We start from the raw sequence: 19356 nt of genomic DNA, 5'->3' as shown, positions 1-19356 counted from the left end.
TCCAAATTCATTCTTAACACTTATTCAGCAAAGAGATTTAAATCTGTGTTTGGGGCATTCATGACAGACATATTTAACTTTCAAAGTAAAGAAAAAAACTTATTTTTTAAATGTGACCAGCATGTGACCCACACATAAAAAGAGGTGGGTTTCAATCACACAGTTGCAGCTGCCACTTTGACTTGTTTAAATAACCACTCCTCAGAAACTTCTAAGAATATTCCTTTTTGTGTTCAATGAAAATGAAGTTTAACTTCTATGAAAAGAGCTGCGCCTGAATAGAAACAAAATTCTCTGTATATACACTTTCAGTGTTCTGAAGTAATGTGGATCCCTAGTAGGGAGAGGTACGTTTCAGAAGAGTAAGAGGCAACTCAGCTCAGATATTACGTGAGGGTGAGGACGACTCCTCCGTAATAGTTCAAAGTATATTGTAAATGGAGATAACAGAGTCCTCAGTCTGGCAAGATTTTGTCCATTAGTATAAAACAATAAAGAACTTAGCTTGGAATAATTTCCATGTATTGTCTTAGTTTGGGGTCTGACACCTGTATTTACAATGTAGTTGTTATTCTTCGAACTGAACAAGAAAACATAAATGTCATTAGTTTAGTACTAATTAAGGCAAAGCATAGGTTTTATTCTTCAGTTATGGCATAATTATTCACATCAAAAGGCACTTTTAAGTTTCCTCAATGGCCATTATATCAGCAGTGGAATAGGTGTCCTTCCTCCTACACTACTGGAGAGGCTATTTCCATATGGGTTTTTCTTTTATTAGATTGGAATAACTGCCTTTATTTGGGATCTGTACCAAAATTTATCTTAATTAGAGTATGGAACTGACATGTTGTATTATCTTGAAATGTTATTGCAATGACACAAATTATTATTGTCATGAAATAAATTTTAGTCAATTAGGCAACATGCTGCTACACTTCAAGGGCATCAATAGGTTTTTGGAAAGAAGGATAGCACTAATAATATGTTTCAAAGTATTTCTAGAGCAGTAATGAAGGGTGGAAGAAGAATACAATTGATGATTCTTCAAATGACATTTTATTCCTCACATGCAGTATTTTGAAGGGTCCCAGTTTTAATTAAGGTGGCCTTGAAATTCAACCAAACTGTTCATGGGATAACCTTGAGCATCTACTGCCTCTACTGCAAGCCCATCTGCTTGTTTGAGTTCTGTTTTTATTTTGTGCCAAAGACAAGTGATACATAGTGGTAATAAATGGAATTAGATGAAGATATTTTTATACTGATGTTTTATACTGAGTCATACTATTGGTTTATCTATAGTTCAGTAATGCTCATGTTAACTGAATATTTCTCCAGGATTTGAAATGAAGGTCTTTCAGGCTTCCTAGGTATATTAGGAATCATTTTGGGGAATCTCCAATTTTTGAAGAGGTAGTCACTGCTGTAAGCAAGATGATAGTGATGATGATTATGATGATATGATAGATGGAAGAACCCCCTTGATCACTTCAAATATTTTTACAGATTGCATCTCATGAATTTAAAAAGCCAGACAAAAACTTTTCAAAATAGAAAATGGAATAGGCCTATCCCAATCCACTTATTATTTTGAATGAAGATGTTCTGTTTAATTATCAGCAGTTTATGACACTCTAATTTACCATTATGTAGATATTTCTGTTCTAAAGTCACAGAGCCAATTGCTGGCATCATACTGTGTGCAGCAATCCTATCACTTCCTTACTTTTTACAAGGAAAGGGAATTTGGTTTGTTTTTCTTGAATTTCCTTCCAATTAATACAACTATATGTTCCATCTTTTGAGATAATAAATGAGAGAGAACACATTTCCCTTACCCATTTATCTGCATCAGCCTTCTTTTATTTATAGAAAGCCCTTATTTATTTTCAAAAAGTTGCATTCAAAGGTAACTTTTTGTAGGGATAAAAATATTTCTACTTCTACAGAGCAGGAGAACAGATTTTTAACAAGACCCTCCAATTTTATCTAGCTTCCAAATGTCCTTAGAACCACCGTTCTAGAAGGTCTTCAACCTTTTCTTCACCTCCCTTTAAATACCTTTGTGTCCATGGACCATGGCTGATGACTCCCAAGACTTAAGATTTAAATCATAACACTTCTTCAAGCCTTTATGGACCCCCTGTGACCTGCAGACCACACGTTGAGAACCACTGTTCTAGAAGATTGAAAAAAAAGAAAGACTGATCCACCACATGTGTAACTCCAAGCCACCTTGGAAACAACAATTCAACTAGATCTCAATAACTGAAATGACATCACCATATTTTTCGATAGCCTCCCTTTCCTTACCGTTAAAGACACACTGGATGCATATACATTGATGTGTGGACCAGCAATTCTAGGGTCTCTCTCAAAAATAATACAAAGAGTTGTTCACATAGTGGAATGATACATGACTGTTGAGTCCTTAAAGGGCAAATTATAGCTTATGTGTTTAAGCAGATTTTTGTTTTTTACCCCAGGTATGGTGACATGGTGCCGAAGACAATAGTTGGGAAGATATTTGGTTCCATTTGCTCTCTCAGCGGGGTCTTAGTCATTGCTCTTCCAGTTCCAGTCATTGTCTCCAACTTCAGTCGCATCTATCATCAGAACCAACGAGCCGATAAGCGCAGGGCACAAAAGGTGCGCTCCTTCTGACCGTTGTAGAAATGGAATGTATATTGTCTCTATGCAAACTATGTATCTGAAACTACTTTTAAGATTCTCTTCCCAAAGAGTTAACTGGTTGAGTTGGTCGGCTAGTTAGTTGATTTAACAATTAATTTTAAAGCACACATCCTAAATTTGTGGGTGAAAATACTTCTCATATCAGCATGTGTTGTGATTCAGAATGTCTTTGAGTGAGATTCCACAGAAGGTAAAAGAAGCTGGCTTGGGTGAATGTTCTAGAAATCTGTTCTAGCAAGTTGCTGATTTTCTTAATCTGTGTAAGAGATTGTACAGATGGCATCATGAATTTGGGAACTAAGTATCCATTTGTCTTAAGTAAGAAAGGGACTACTTTACTTGCTATGAACTGTGTACTACTGGAAGGGCAATTTGGAATCTGACTCATAATGATTACATTTCTGTGTTATATTAAGTTGAATAAGATACTTAGTGAAACCACAGAATAAGCCAGCATTCTCAGTGCTTTGGTGCTGTAGAAAAGTCTGGCAGGGATATTTTTAATTGAAAAGAAGGGACTAGAAATTTAGGCAAAAGATGATTTAATTCTATGATTAAAGCAGACTTTTATATAAATGTGATTTATTTAAAATAATATATTGCTTCCATAAACTATTGCTTTCATGTATTACCTTCCTTTTTATTTTACTTTTATTTTTTATTTTAGTGTTATTTTAGGGGCATGAAGATTTCCTTGTTCATTCATTAATTCATTGAATTTATATCCCAATTTATATCTCACATTTGTGATGCTGGGCAACCCATATAGTTAAAAACAACCACATAACACAACCAATAAACAAAATACAGAAAAATAGCAAAAAATAACAACTCTTAGACAAAATGGAAACCAAATTGAAACCAAAATTTAAAAAGAAAATATAAAAAACAGGCAAAGGCAAGTTGTAGATTAATTAGTGAATCTAGCAGGCTCCAAACCATAATCCTGATCCCCAGGCCCATTGGCACAAGTGTGTCTTTAGACCCTTTCAAAAGATAAGCAGTGTTGGAGCCAGCCTGAAGGTGCTGTGGCAGAAAATACTTTTCCCTTGGGTCATCAGATGACAGTTCTTAATCAAAAGATCCCATAACATGCCCCTCCTGCCAGACCTGGGAGACTAGGAAGAGGCAGCCTTCCAAATAATGCAGTCCTGTGCCATGTAAGGCTTTATATTACGAGCACTTTGAATTTAATTTGAATTTAATTTGGAAACAAACTCGCAACTGGTCTCTTCACAGACAAGAGTTACAATGCTTGCTGAACAAGGAGCACAGAAAAATGCCTTCACCATTGCATTTTGTACCATATGAAGCTTCTGGGTGCTCTTCAAAGGCAACTCCATGCAGAGTGTGTTACAGGAATCCATTACAGGGCATGTGTGACTGAGAGTAAAAGCCTCCCAGTCCAGGAACAGTATTTGGCACATAACACAAAACTGTGCAAAAGCTGTCCTGGCTACAACTGTAGCTGCTTTCCAAGCACGAGTCATGGTTCCAGAAGGACCCCCAGATAATGCACAGGACTGTCTTTCATAGTGCCACCCATCAAGCTCCAAAAATGATAAGTTCCCAGAACCCCAAAGCCCTAAAATCTCAAACCACTAAATCTTACTATGGTTATTCTTTAACCAATCTGGAATATGAAAATATATCACCTATTACAGTGGTTCTCAACCTGTGGTTCGTGGACACCGGAGAGGCCGTAATGTCATCACAGGGGGTACATGAAGACTTGAAGAAATGTTATGATTTAAATCTTAAGTCTTGGGGGTCCATGGCCATGATCCATGGCCAAAAAAGGTATTTAAAGGAGTACATGGTGAAGAAAAGGGTGAGAACCACTGGCCTATTGCATTCAATATTTCATAAGAAAAATGCATATGCATTTCCAAAAACACATCTCCATTAAGAAAGATATGAAGATATAATTTATGGTTAGAGTTTTCTAAGCAGCTCTGTACGAACAGTGCAGTCTCAAATACAGTGTAAAAACAACAACTTTGTGATAGCAATAATTAACCAAGGAGGTTGATTGACATTTGATATAGAACAAAAGCAGAGTGCAGCTTATGTTTAGATTGGTATTCTTTCAAGAACTCCAAGTTCTCGTCAAATCTTCTACATATATGAGGAAATAAGTACAAGATTTTTTTTATTACATTAATCCTACACATGTCTGCTATGATGACAATATTTTCCTTGTCAGTTTTAAGGCTATATCTGTATCTGTTATTATTCTGGTCTTATCTTTAGTCTTGGTTCAATTTTTTTTACTGTGTTCCTTGATCTTCTTACTAAAGTAATGTTATCAGCATATAATACAGAAAAACAGAGATGGAGGTGACATTAGAGGTCTTCTAGTTTAACCCCCTACTCTAATAGGAGACCTTATAACATTCCAGACAAATGGTTGTCCAATCTCTTCTTGAAAACCTCTAACAATGGAGCACCCACAACTTCTGGAGGCAAGCCATTCCACTGATTAATTGTTGTCATTGTCAGAAAATTTCTCCTTAGTTCTAGATTGGATCTCTCCTTAATGGTCTTTCACCCATTACTTCTTGTCCTGCCCTCAGGTATTTTGGAGAATAGGTCAATCCCCTCTTCTCTGTGACAGCTTCTCAGATAATAGAAGACTGCTATCATGTCACCCCTAGTCCTTCTCTTTGTTAGACTAGACATATCATTTCCCACAATTGTTCATCCTATATTTTAACCTCCAGTCCCCTAATCATCTTTGTTGCTCTTCTCTGCACTCTTTCCAGAATTTCAATTTCTTTTTTGTATCATGATGACCAAAACTGGATACAGATTCCAAGTATGATCTTACCAGTGCAGTATAAAGCAGTACTAACACTTACATGTTTTTGATATTATTCCTTTGCTGATGCAGCTTATGACTCCATTGGCTTTTGGGGCAGTTGCAGCACACTGCTGGCTCATACTTAAGTGATTGTCCACTGGACTCCTAGATCCTTCTCACAGTGTCTGCTTTTGAGCCCTATACCACCTATTTAATACATGTGCATTTGTTTTTTCTTGGCTATGTGTGAAACCTTACTATTCTCACCAGTGAATTGCATAATTAACGATTCTGCAATTTTAAAGCCACACTCATCTTCTAATCCAGTTTCTATCAATATATATTCAGCATATCAGTTCAATAAATAAAATGAAAGTATACAGCCCCATCTCATTCCTTTGCTGACTTGGAGCCAATTGTTCCATCTGGACAGTAGATTCCTGACCTCTGCATAGGTTTTACATGAGGAGAGAGAGAGATTCAAGGTTTTCCATTTTCCTAAATACATTTCACAGCATAATGTGAACAACACAACCAGAGGTTTTTCCATAATAATTAAAGCACATATTGACTTCCTATTGTTATTATTTGACTTTCTCAATTATCCAGTGTGCATCAATATGTTCCTCAGATTTGTCTAAAGGTAGCTCGAACATCTAGAACAGTGGCGGCAAACCTATGGCACGGGTGCCAGAGGTGGCACTCAGAGCCCTCTCTGTGGGCGTGCGTGCCGTTGCCCCAGTCCTAGGCCTTCAACTATGTTTTATAAAACCTTTTTGCTTTAGGCTTCCACCACCGTGTGCAAAAAAAAAAGGTTCAGTCAATGAGTCAATTTCAAGTTCTCGCAGGGAAAAAAAAGATCTTGCAAAGTTGGAATTGATTGATTGAACTTTTTAGTCCCATCCATTGTGCCATTACCACCGCAGCCACGCCCACCCAATGGGCCACACCCACCCAGTTGGCCACACCCAGCCAATGGGCCACACCTGCCCGGCACCCAACAATGCATAAGTGGGTTTGGGGTTGCAGTTTGGGCACTCGGTCTCTAAAGGTTCGCCATCACTGATCTAGAATCTTCCTGTGAAGCTCTAATCTGTATTAGGTAATGAATTTTACTGGGATGTGAAATTAGGGATATTGTGTGATGGGTAGCACACTAGTAAATCTCTGTCTCTATCTCTGTCTCTGTCTCTGTCTCTGTCTCTTTCCCTCTCCCTCTCCCTCTCCCTCTCCCTCTCTCTCTCTCTCTCTCTCTCATTACTATGTAGACTGAGGTCTTCCAACCTTTTGACCGTTGTACTGTTTTCCAGATTTGCTGACATAGGTTAGTTATAACCTTTATTGATTCTTTTTCTGCTGCTTGCCATGTTTCTGAAGATATTCAATCAATCCCTGTATCCTTCCAATTGGCATGCTGATCTAGCCATCTTCTAGTATTAGAGATTCTTGTAAGTAAGGAATATCTTCTAGAGTATTGTGGAAGAAAAGACTCAAGTTGCTGATCTGAGTTTTTCATCCTTATGAACTGTCTTTCTTCCTTAAGAAAACAAAGAAAACAAATAAAAGAGAAATGCTGAAGGCATTTTAAATGCTGGGGATATGGATATTTATGGAAGAGAGAAAGAAGACTGTGTTGGAGACCGGAGAGAAAGCCAGTCATGCATGAAGGAAATGAGACCAAAACCATTGGATTAAGGAACAAACCTTTCTGAAATTCTTCATTAACTATCTATCTATGATCTTTGCCTTACATGGATTTGATTTCTCTTCATTTCTTTTTTTTTTAAACAAGTTTTATTGGTTTTTTCATTTTACAAACAAGTGCTTAAGAAACAACGTGGTGGCAGGGCAGTCAATTGTCCACAAAACAAAGTCATTTTCATAAAGTTCAAATTAAGTCATTAAAAACCTCCTATTTTTCCCTCTAATGACATATTATATTCAAATTGATATATTACAATACAACTAAATCAATCATAGCAATCCTCAATAATCTTTCGTCTGAATAAATCTACAAATCCGAATCCTGTATTGAGTTTACCTATTTCACTTACTATGTTCCATATTTCTAATCTAAATACCTAGTTAACACTTCGGGGGTCTCCCCATAACCTTTTTCCTTAACATATTCAATAAGCATTTATTAGTATCATTTCATCCTTTTTTCTTATTCCTCTTCCATTACAAATAGCTACTAATTCTAATAAGAAAAGAAAATATTAATTCAAATCAGAAAGGGAAAAAAAAGAAGAGAAAAAAACAAAAAACAAAAAAAAAGACAAGACAAAAAGAAAGAAAAGAGAAAAAATACCTTTCTATTTCTATTATTCTTTATAATCTAACAATCAATCCCTCAGTATCTGTATCAAATTTCTTTAACGTCCTCCCAAAATTACTGTACCCAAAGCATATTAATACATAGACAAAACAAGTTATTATTAAGTTCAAACCTTAATTAGTTTTTATTCAATCTAATCTCTTATTTAACTGTTTTAAACCGTAAATCAATACATATCTGATAAGCCTTTTAAACCCATTACCTAAAACCTTAAGTCACATCCTTAAATCTTATTCTGGCTTTCCTTTTATGCCAAACCGGTTTCCATAACAAGGCCTCTATATCAATGAACAAATCACTCTTTATGCCTTGTAGAATCCTTTGAATCAACCAGAGACGTCCTCTTTTCTGTTGTAGAGACCTAGCTCCTTTGTAGGTAGTCCCTTGTTGTTTTGAAAAATCAAGTCTCCACATTTGAAATTGTTGAATAGCCGACTCAGTTATGTCCAACTTTGTAGATGATAGTTGTTTATCCAGGCTACCATAATTCTCAGCTCGTTGTATTTGTCTGTCCATTTCTATTGATTTTAAGGATGTAAGTGAATTACTGACAATCCTTTTTGGTTCCTCAATTTTCACTGTGTTGAGTTTTCCCATGTTCATGCTTCTTACATTCCATGTTCCTATTGTAATTTTGTCTTTGCAGCTATGCATTTTATTTTCCTGCATGACCACATCAGCAACCAGATGATCCAAAAGATTTAATCTGGCTATATGATAAATTCCATTAGTATTTTTAAAAAATCCTCAACTTTTCCTCAGTCATGTGTTGAATGCCATCAAATCTGAGAGACATATCATGTAGCACTTCATCTTATATTGCCTATCCATGTGGTTTTCTTTGTAAAATCAGGACAACTTTGTAAAATAGTAGACTCCCATTCAGTATGAAATATATCTTTGCCTTTGTCACTAAAGCAGCCATTTACATCCAGCGTCTTCCTGTATCACTGATGCCAAATATAGATGCCTGCTGGCTTTAGCTGGGCAGCTAAGATGAATTTCACACTATAATGATGTATTCTCCCAATGTTGATCTCAAAAAACTAACCACAGTCCAACTAATTGAAACTTACCAGGAAACCCCAAAGCAAACTAGACTAGAAAGAAAAGAAAAATACCAGAGGCTGCAATGGGATGAGTTCCATATTACAGTAAAGAGAACTATATGGAGATAACCATGAAGAAGGAGTATGCGTTGGATCTTTCTCAAAAGAGACTTGATTTTTATTTTGGTTCCATTGCTGTGACTTTTCAAGAACGATGTTCTGCTAGAAAAGGGAGGCTAGCGCCTCCTCAGTTATATTTTGTCTGTGAATTGTTTTTGTTTAGTTTTAGTTTTTCATGACTATATGTCATAGTTACTGTAGGTCAATCTTGAAAATTGAAATCTTTTCTCAATTTTTATATTCCAAATGTCATGAACTAAAATACTGTACTAATCACAATGATCTTGAGTGTGTCTGTATTATCTGGACCTCCCAGTGGATGGGATGTGAGCAACAATTTATGGGCTTTCATGATAGTTTCAAGTTTAGAGATGCAAGTTTGCAGAGATTACTGTAAGACTGTTTAGGTTAAAACTGGGCTTTGATCACATTTATAATAATAATAATAATAAAGTTGGAAGGGACCTTGGAGGTCATCTAGTCCAACCCCCTGCTCAGGCAGGAAACCCTATACCATTTCAGACAAATGGCTGTCCAAATATATAGGTTTTATATGTGTGAAAATAAAAGAAAGAAGAAGAGTGTAATATACCTAAGGAAAGGTGGTCTAAACTTATTGTGGGGAGTTGTGAAAGTATAAGTATATTATGAATGAAATTGTAGATCCGAAAACATAAATTAGGAGGTGAACTATTCCACAGAGCACATAATTTTCTCATCTATATCTACTTTTCCTTTTATTTATTTATTTGGCTTGCTATTTCTTTGTTTCTGCCCTTTGCATAACATTATCTGAAAAAGGAATGTGTGATGGGTAAATAGGTATGTGCATGCATCTGCATGAAGATTAATGTTGTTATGGTGTGATAAGTTGTTGGATACATCATCCCTGTTTTCAAATTGTGTTTTCCATTAGACAGAAGAGAGAAGAGATCATCCAGGACCCTACTTTCCAACTATGTTTTGCTATTGTTATTATAGAGAGTAAGAAAGATGATCTTGATGGAGATATACAGAAACCATTGCCTAGGCCAGGGGTAGGCAACCTTGGCTCTTTTATGACTCATGGACTTCAACTCCCAGAATTCCTTAGCTTAGAAACTTCTCCCTTTTCCCTCAGCATGGCTGGCTCAGGAATTCTGGGAGTTGAAGTCCGCGAGTCATAAAAGAGCCAAGGTTGCCTATATCTGGCCTAGGCAGAAGGCAAAATATTTTTTAAGTCCACAATGTCCTGATAACAAGAAGAGGCTCAGACAGAAACCTCCTTAATTCACTGAAGTATAAGAAAGAGGAACAGATTTAACACAATCAGGCTTGCAAGATTGTGTTGTTATAGACAATCTCAATAAATAATACTCTTTCTAGTGGTTCTGGAAAATTCTGTGCCTTTTGAATGAGTGAGGGATAGATATATATATAGATATAATGTATATCACTGACTGGTAAGATCCATCGGTATCCTTACGAAAATTGCATTTGCATATGTTCTGATATAGAAGTCTAAAGTGTTTCAGAAGTAATGCTAGAGCTTCCTCTGTGCTACAAATGGAAATTAGAACTCATAACATTGATTTAAGAGAACCTAGGCAATCTAACTTCAGTTATTTACAATAAGATTGATTTTTTTTTACAATATTTTTACAATGGCTTGCCTAACTGATACCAGTAATTGTTTTGGACTTTTCTGTATACAATTTAGTTTATTTTGTATTGTTGCTTTATATTTGAGCTGTTATAATATTGCCTTCTATTAAATATTGATTATAGGTCATACATTACAAAAATAATTATCACCTTGTGATATTAATTTGCCTTTGCTCTTTCATCCCTTGCTTGTTGTTCATATTCCTCTGGTTCTGGCATTTTTTGTATGATCTAAGGTTCACATAATCTCAGGCCTTTCATCCAAAGAAAATAAGATTAGCCACTTTCATACAGGGTCAGCATTATTCTGATTAAGGGAGACCATCATGGTGAAGAGAAATGGTTTGTCCAGTAGCACTTCCATCCCATGTTCTACATGTGCCTGAAACTATATACACACACAAACACACACAGAGGGACAGAGAGTGCTATCTGGAAAAAGCATGTTACATCAAAGCTTAGTCCCTTTTAATGCCCCTGACAAAAGACTAAGGTGGCAGATGCTAACGAGGAAAAAAATGAAGTTCTTTTCATTCTCAGATGATATACCAAACTATTCATTCTCCAGCTGGAAACTCTTGGGGACTAAACATATTAAATCACCCCAGTAAATTCTGTCAAAAGCAGCTGAATATGAACAGTAACTGATAAGACCAATTTGGCAGTCAGTGCTATGATTAGTTGGGTAGTGGCAGCACACAAAAAAAACACGACAGGAGAAATAATTTCAGCAGCAACTAAGTGATATTTACTGAGCATAAATTTGCTTAGAACAAATTGCCCACAGATTGCACCCACCACTAATATTACATTGCAAAAATTTCATATTGCGCAGGACTCTCTACTATAAAGCGCTAGAGGGTCTAGGAAAATACGTGGTTTTCTGTCTGGCTGATTTTAAATACCCACTTTTGAATGCAGAAGCAGGCAATCTGCATAATATGGATGGCACATGGTTGCTAAATCCTGTTTTATATCCCCAGGGCCACCAAATTGCATTTCTGCATTTTACAAGCAAACCACCAAATCAGAAAGATACAATTTGCTATCATTTCTCAGGAGGGAAAGGTGTGTAAGCTTTGAGAATTGTTTTACATACGTGTAATGGTTTACAAACAAAAGAAAGCAAAAGATCTTCCCAGACTGATTCATATTCTATTGCATGATGTCATTGGTAATTGACCCTGTAGTTCAGGGGTGTCAAACTCGCAACGTCACGTGACTTGTTGCGACATATCGTGACTTTTTTCCATTGCCGGCAATGGAGTGGGCGCAGGTTCGGCATGACGCATCTGACCCATGGGCCGGCAGTTTGACACCCTTGCTGTAGTTTAACAGTGGTGTGATCAAATCTCAAGTCTTTATATAAGGATGTGTGCAAAAGAGGAAGATTGTCAAATAACACCATGCTCCCATCTTGTAAATTTTGACTAATCCATGGATATCCCTGTGAACATCCCAACTACTGCAACTTAAATAATAGTAATAATGCAACCTCGTCTAAAATTGATCACTAGACCAACTGTTCTGGATAATTTTCCTTCAGTTTCTAGCTCTCCCTTTTTAAAAAAGGTTGATGAAAAGGTTGCAAATGCCCTGGAAGAAATAAGATTAGCTGTTAGTTCCAAAGAAAGTACTAAGACAGCACAGGTTGCACTTGTTGAGCAGTTTTCAATTCCATCAATCACAGCATTGTTCTGGACCAGTTATGGGGAGCAGAAGTGAGAGGGATAGTAGGTGACACAGTATTACTGTGGTTCTCTTGTCCTGATTGACTGATTCCAATTGGTTTGGGCAGGGGGGACAGATTGAGGCAAAACTACCTGATTTGGAGAAGACATAGCTTCTATATGACAGGATCTGGGCCAGGGGTGTCAAACTGCCGGCCCACGGGCCAGTTTCATCATACCAAAGGTGTGCCCACCCCATTGTTGGCAATGCAAAAAGAGTTGTGATACGTCGCGACACATCATGTGATGTGGCAAGTTTGACACCCATGATGTGGGCTGTTTGAGGGACTGTCTATATTCTGTAGTGGCAGACTGTCCTGTGCATTCTGACAAAGTTGGGTTGCTTCAGGCCCAATCAATCAATTAAACAATGCCATCTAGCAATCTAGCAGGTTGCAAGAAGCAGGTCTTCTCCATCCCAGCAGCCAGCACTGGAACAGCCTGCTCAAATTTTTAACAGCTGTATCTTTTCCCCCCAGGCCTTGGATTGGTGTGTTTGGTAGGCTCCTTTTAAGTGGAGACTGATGTGGTTGGAAATTATATTGTCCTCCTGATTATCATTGCTTTTATATAATATTTTTTATTTCTAATTAGCAAAACTACTCAGAGTTGCCCAGAGTTGTTTTGCAGTTAGGCAATCTAAGAATTCAATAAATAAATAGAAATTCAATAAAACGTCCAGCTGCCAGAAACTTGGCAAAAATTCCCAGCATGTTATGTTGTCTGGTAAGACCTGTCTTATTATTAATGTCTCCAGTTCACAGTGGTTTATATCCAGAGCTTATTATGAAATATGAGATACTTTTGAATGTTTCGCAATAGCAGTATGCAGTGGGGTATGTATATATTCACACTGAAAGACAGAGAATGAATACATTACTGGACAGGCAAGCAATACACACCTTATATTGGGTTGTGTGAAAAGTTTTTATAGATTCATAGGCTTGGAGATCATTAAAATCTAGGTAGTTGCAGGGTGCAGCTATTGCATTCGTGATAATCATCCAACCTTTGCTTAAATAAGTGAATCAGTTAAGGTTTTCAGAACTGTATAGACTTCCATGTCTCAATTGGTTAAGAACTGAAAAACTTAGAAAGTTTAATTTGTGTTTAGCCAATTTCTCTGCAATTTATCATCACTGGTTTTAGTCCTGATCTCTGGAGCGACATCCAAAAGACCTGTCCATCTTCAGTTTGACAGTCCTCAAGATAATTGAAAACTGCTATTACTCATCCACTCTTCAAACTTAGCAAACCAACACTTTTAATTCTTTCTCAAAGGACATAAATTCCAGATCTCTCAATAAACTACGGTAGTTACTCTCCTCTGGATCTATTCCCACTTTGTCCCTTTTTGAATTGCAACACCCAAAACTAGACATAATGCTGCCTGGAATTAATTAGAATTGAATTATTGCTTCATTTGATATAAACACGATTAGTAGAGTTAAACATTAGTTTCTGTAACTGCAGTGGAACTTTCTTTTCCTCTCCTTTTTCTTGCAATCACTTATACATAATCTGATTTTGAGGTTTAGAAACACTACAGAACAGATTTTGAAAGTGTTTGTTAATTTATTATCAGATTTATAAAGCTGCCCAACTCAGTGATATGACTCTGGGTAATATGCAGCAATAAAAAGCAAACCATAAATCAAAAAATACTACATAACATTAAAACTGACGCAATATATCAAGATGAAAATAAAAGTTAATTTTAAAAGGTGACCAGCACCGTAACAAAAACAACCAAAATAGGCCCCACTCAGTTGGCCCCAAAAGCCTAGGGAAAAAGGTCAGGTCTTAACAGCTTCCCTAAAGGCAAAAGTTGGGGCCTGTCATATATCAGGGAGGGGGGAAGGCAGTGGGGAAATTATTCCAGGGAATCTGAAATGTGCTCTCCCTGTGGGAGCAAGTGAGGCAGGTAGGTGTTCTTGAGAAAAGACAGTTCCATAAGTAATTTGATCCTATGTGATACAGAACTTTAAAGCTGACTTTGAATCACACCAAAAAGCCAGTACAGCTTGCAGAGTAGAAGTATTACATGAACATAGCAAACTGCGCACGTAACACCTATGGTAGCATTCTGGACCAACTGAAGCCTCTGGATGATCTTCAAGAACACCCCAATGGAGAGCATGTTTGTAGTACTCTCAGCTGAGAGAAACTGTACCTTTCACACTATCAACAAAAGCCACTTTTATCAGCCAGATTTTACCTCTCGTCTCTGTAAGTTTTTTTTCTAGCAGATGCCTCTCCCCAAAGCCTTTGAACATAATTTAAAACTCAGTGCAGATGTCTCACTTGACTAATTATAGCAATTGGCAGTTACTCTGCACTGCCAATCAGCAGCAGCAGCAACAGCAAATAAGTTCAAGAGAAAAGTACTTTTCTCTAAATAAACCATTGGTTTACTTGAGACTAGGTAGTCATATTTTGGGTTTCAGGCTGAAAAATTTCCAACTCTTTCAGGAGTTGCTGGAAATTAAGCTTAGACCTTTGACTACAGAACATGTCCTAAGCCACAATTGTTTCCAGTGTTAGCATTTGGTCCACCTAAGTGTTAATTTAGTATGTGCTCATTAAGCTAATTTTCAAGGTTCAGTAGCCACTTTTCTGATATTTAGTTTAGAAAGATTTAGGGGTATCTCTCACTCCTCCTTGCCTAAAATTATATTCTGTGGATCCACTGAATTAGAGAACTAAGTTGGTGTGATTTTTTTGATTCGATGGCACCCTTCACAAAGAAACTTTGACCATAGGAACCAATTAAGCCATATAAAGCTATTCATTAAAGAGAATCTGGAAAAAATATTTCAGTTAGACTCTTCATTTAAACTATCCTAGATTGAAATCTTGGAAATATACCTCTGTACTTGACTTCAGGTATCAAAAGCATATGGCTTGAAATGGAGTACAAATTTAGAATTGCTGCATCCTTTGTAGGGATTTTGCTACAAGAATGACTAGCAGAAGTTAACAACTTTTCACATTTTAGGAGACTAGAACATGTTGTTCTATTGCTGCCCTTGTTTTGATCCCAAGAAAATGACCCTTTCTAATGGAGCTTGTGATCTTCAGTGTTGAATCCTGCAGTTCAATTTACAGATCTTAGAAGCTGAAGCATTTTTTTTTACTTCAAACTTTGTGCTGTCTTCTTTGTTCACCTTCTTGTTATTTTCCTTGCCATCTAAATTACTCTTGTTCACTTGCTGTGCCAGCAAGGGAAGGGGATAAACATCCAACCTCAAAATTGCGTTGCCAACCCATCAGAAACACAAACTTTTGACTGTTTAGGAAGAGTGTATCAGAATAAACACTGCCAGTTATTTTTTCTGCCCTTCTGTTATTTTTTCTCCTGAAGTTATAAACTGCTTGACAGTTTGTAGTCTTGGTAACACATCCCGCAAGGTACCTGAAATGACGATTCAAAAGACTTGCCAGCATTCATTGCTTTGTGAATTCTCATTTAAAATTAATGTAACTTGTATTTTTATCTATAACTTCCATCAGGTCAGGGAATTGATATAGTGATACAAGAAGGAACATAGCAATACTACATCTCACTAAGATTTCTTTGGAGTATCATGCAGCACAGTCCTTAGCATAGTGGGGACCGAGGAACTCCATATCTAAAACATATCTCACTTAAGGGGCCTCACTAAGCATATCTTCCAGTAGACTCTCAGAATTCAGGGGTCAAGCAGCAAAGAACCCAAAATGATTCTTAGATCTGGTGATGAAATTCCATTAACTTGCCTGAATATACCCATTGATTTAGCTTGATATCTCCTTAGATCTTGGCTCCAAACATCATTCAGTCCCTCACTCTTACAGCCGCTCCAACACAAATGGCCCTTGGTTATTATGTTTCTGTGTTTTTTTAAAAAATCAGTTTGAGAAGGAATTTGCAGTCTAGAATTTGGAAGAAACAAAAAAGTATTTGCCCTGATTTTCATTCAAAATTGAATCTGCCTTTTGCAATTTAACTTTGCAAAGTGGAATTGCAAAAACATGTTGTTAAGTCCGGAGAATAATGGCGCTTGAGACGAAGCATTTCTAACAAGTCTTTATTCTCTGCTTCCATTCTACGAACAACCCGAGCAGAGGCACGCAGGCCTCTATTTATACCTTCTGATCCCCGGGCAAGTTCAACCAATCATGAGGCGGTCTTTTCCTGCCTTGCGCATGCGCGCAAGGCCGGCACCACTCAGTCTGGTCCCGGGCAGCTTTTGCAAATGACCGGGACTCTTGCAACGTCCCGAGCCTGCTTTTGCAGGCTCAGGACATAACACCCCTCCCCCCTAGATGAAATAATACGGCGCCCACATGGACGCCATCATAGTGATGGTTATATGTTAACTGATAAGTTAAGTTACACAGTGTGTGTATGATGTGGAACTGTTCCGTCATACAAAGACCCAGTAGCCCCAACATCGTTTACGTAGTGTCAACCAGTCAGAACCACTAGTTCAGTGATTACAGTTCACATGCTCACCTTACGTAATCTGCAAGGTATTTGGGAGGGCCTTTGACCCTGAGCGACCTTCTCGGACCTGGGGAACTTGTAGTGTTTTCCCCGTGGCTTCCCACACTAGGTGAATTTCCTTGTGGTTGTTGTGTGACTTCAGTTTGACTTTCCTGCCCATCTCTTAGGCTTGAGAAGTCAGAACTCTGTTGATCACTATACCCGGTTGACCTACCACCAATGGAGTTTTCCAACCCCTCTGAACTCATCTCCGTGTTCCCTGATGGAGTGTGGTTTTCCTGGATCCTTCCTGTAGTGTGAGGGTTTAGGGATGCCTCCCTGTTAGCCCTTATGCGTGGGGACATCCTTCTATGAGCCATTTCAGCAAAGGATGTGTTTCCCCTCTGTTTTGCCTGCTCTTTTGCATGTTCTGAGTTGTGAGTATGCTCCCAGTGATTCTCCGTGTCTGGAGTATTGTTTGTGAGGTGTGGATAGTTAGTATACCTCCGGTGAGACTCCCAGGCTGGAGTTTGTGTGTGGGTGTCTGTGTGCCCCCGTCCCCATGAATTGCTACCTGAATCTCCAGTGGAACTTGGGTGTTGAGAGCCCGTGTTGTTCCCCACAACCGTTGTTGGCAGCAGATTCTGATTCTCAGAATGCATTTCCCATTCCTCCTCCCCCCCTAGAGGAGACTGAGGAGGAACCCCAGGTGAGTCCCGCCTCACACATAATTGATCAATGTGGCGGCGAAGAACACGGCCATCTTCCATTGACACCTCGTAGGACAGTGGCCCCGAGACCTTGCAGACCACAGCTGGAACCCAGAGGTGTCCAGGCCCGTAGTTCCTGGCCCAGACAGGATCGCCTTCACGCAGGACCCGTGGTGGGTGTGGCTGAGACACCTGTGAAGCTACATGCTCTGGATGCAGCCTGTCCAATTTAGTCACGAGCCGACGACCCCAACGGAGTTCGGCCGGGCACTTACCCGTGGCAGTGCACGAAGTAGTACGATGGGCTAGAAGAAAGTCAGCCAACCTGTGATGCCAATTGCCATAAGTCAGCTTCTTGAGGGCGTCCTTGGCGATGCGGACCATCCGTTCAGCCAGACCGTTGGTGGAAGGATGGAAGGGAGCCGAAGCAGCGTGGCGGATCATGTTGGCCCGAAGAAATCCCTGAAACTCAGTAGAAGTAAATTGAGGACTGTTATTCGACACCAGAACATCTGGCAACCCGTGTGCAGCAAAAATGTTTCTCAACACTTGAATAGTCTTGGCGGCTATGGTAGAAGACACAGGCACGACCTCCAGCCACTTGGAATGGCTATCAACAACAACCAGGAAGAATTGACCCTGAAAGGGCCCAGCGTAATCTACATGTATTCTAGACCATGGAGTGTGTGTTTCCTCCCACCTGTGTACAGGGGCCTGGGGCATTTCAGGCCTGGACTGTTGGCAGGCATGACACCCATGGACTTGGGANCTGTTATCTGTCTTGGTGTTTCTAGCGCTGACCAAACTCTGTTGCTCTGTCTGTTGGTGGCAGTTATAGTCCTCACTTGAGGTGGATTCTCTGCATTCCATTCCTCCAAAGTCCTGTCTAGGCTGCTCTTCCTCAATGGTGCAAGCAGCATTGGATTTGAGAATGTTATTGTCAGTCACCCTCACCCTCTTTCTGGCACGGTCATCTTCGTTCTTCCATCCAGGGGGTTTATTGAGGAGGTGTCGGAAGACATGCAAGTCTCCTGTTTGGTGGTCTTTTAACCCTTTATCATCTTCTCGAGTTCGTCTATGTCGGTTAGGTTGTTTATGGTGAATGGAGTGATGATTCTTGTTCCATTTTCTCAGTGCTTGCTGTGTGGGGCAAAGATCCACATGGCGATTAATGGAGTTGTTATCTGAAAACCAGGCTTCTTTTAATAGTCTGCCCCCTTTTTTGGCATCACTAGATATGATCCGTGTGTTATTAAAGGCAAATTGGTGCCCATATTCCGCCATGTGTGTCCATAATTGTGAGTGTTGTTCACCCCTTTTTATGGCCAATTTATGTTCGTGGATACGGGTTTTCAATCGTTTAGATGTCTCACCCACATAGTTGCTTTGACAGTTCTTGCAGTCAACTTTGTAAACCACCTCAGATCTTTCCATCGTGGGAAGTGGGTCCTTGGGGTGCATAACTTTGGAACATAGAGTTTGGTTGGGTTTATGGGCCACTTTTATGTTGTAGGGGGCTAAAAGCCTGGCAGTTGCCTCGGAGACGTTATTTATATATGGTAAGGAGATGCGTGTCTATGTGTTGGTGGTTCTTCTCTCTGTGGATTGTTATGAGGTCTGAGTGTCGTAATATGTCGTTTTATAAATTTTATGGGATATCCATTTTGTAAGCAGATCTGAAATAAATGTTTCTTCTCCTCCGTTTTGGACTTGACCATGTTATATATATATATATATATATATATATATATATATATATATATATATATATATATATATATATATATATATATATAT

At 38.6% G+C, this 19356-nt stretch overlaps 1 protein-coding gene across 1 annotated transcript in view; it reads left to right on the top strand.

The window, feature by feature from the left end:
- The first annotated feature begins 324 nt into the window (after window positions 1-324).
- Window positions 325-19356, top strand: part of KCND2 (potassium voltage-gated channel subfamily D member 2) — a 31497-nt gene continuing 12465 nt past the window's right edge. The window contains exons 1-2 of the mRNA XM_015822273.1: window positions 325-347; window positions 2490-2652. Of these exons, the coding sequence (XP_015677759.1) occupies window positions 325-347; window positions 2490-2652 (186 nt within the window). The remainder of the gene's footprint in view (window positions 348-2489; window positions 2653-19356) is intronic.

The sequence above is a fragment of the Protobothrops mucrosquamatus genome, unplaced genomic scaffold, assembly GCF_001527695.2.
Source record: "Protobothrops mucrosquamatus isolate PMUCROS unplaced genomic scaffold, P.Mucros_1.0 scaffold1515, whole genome shotgun sequence".
In the NCBI taxonomy this organism is placed as follows: domain Eukaryota; kingdom Metazoa; phylum Chordata; class Lepidosauria; order Squamata; family Viperidae; genus Protobothrops; species Protobothrops mucrosquamatus.
The sequence above is the reverse complement of the archived record's forward strand: the minus strand, read 5'-3'. Positions and strand labels throughout refer to the sequence as shown.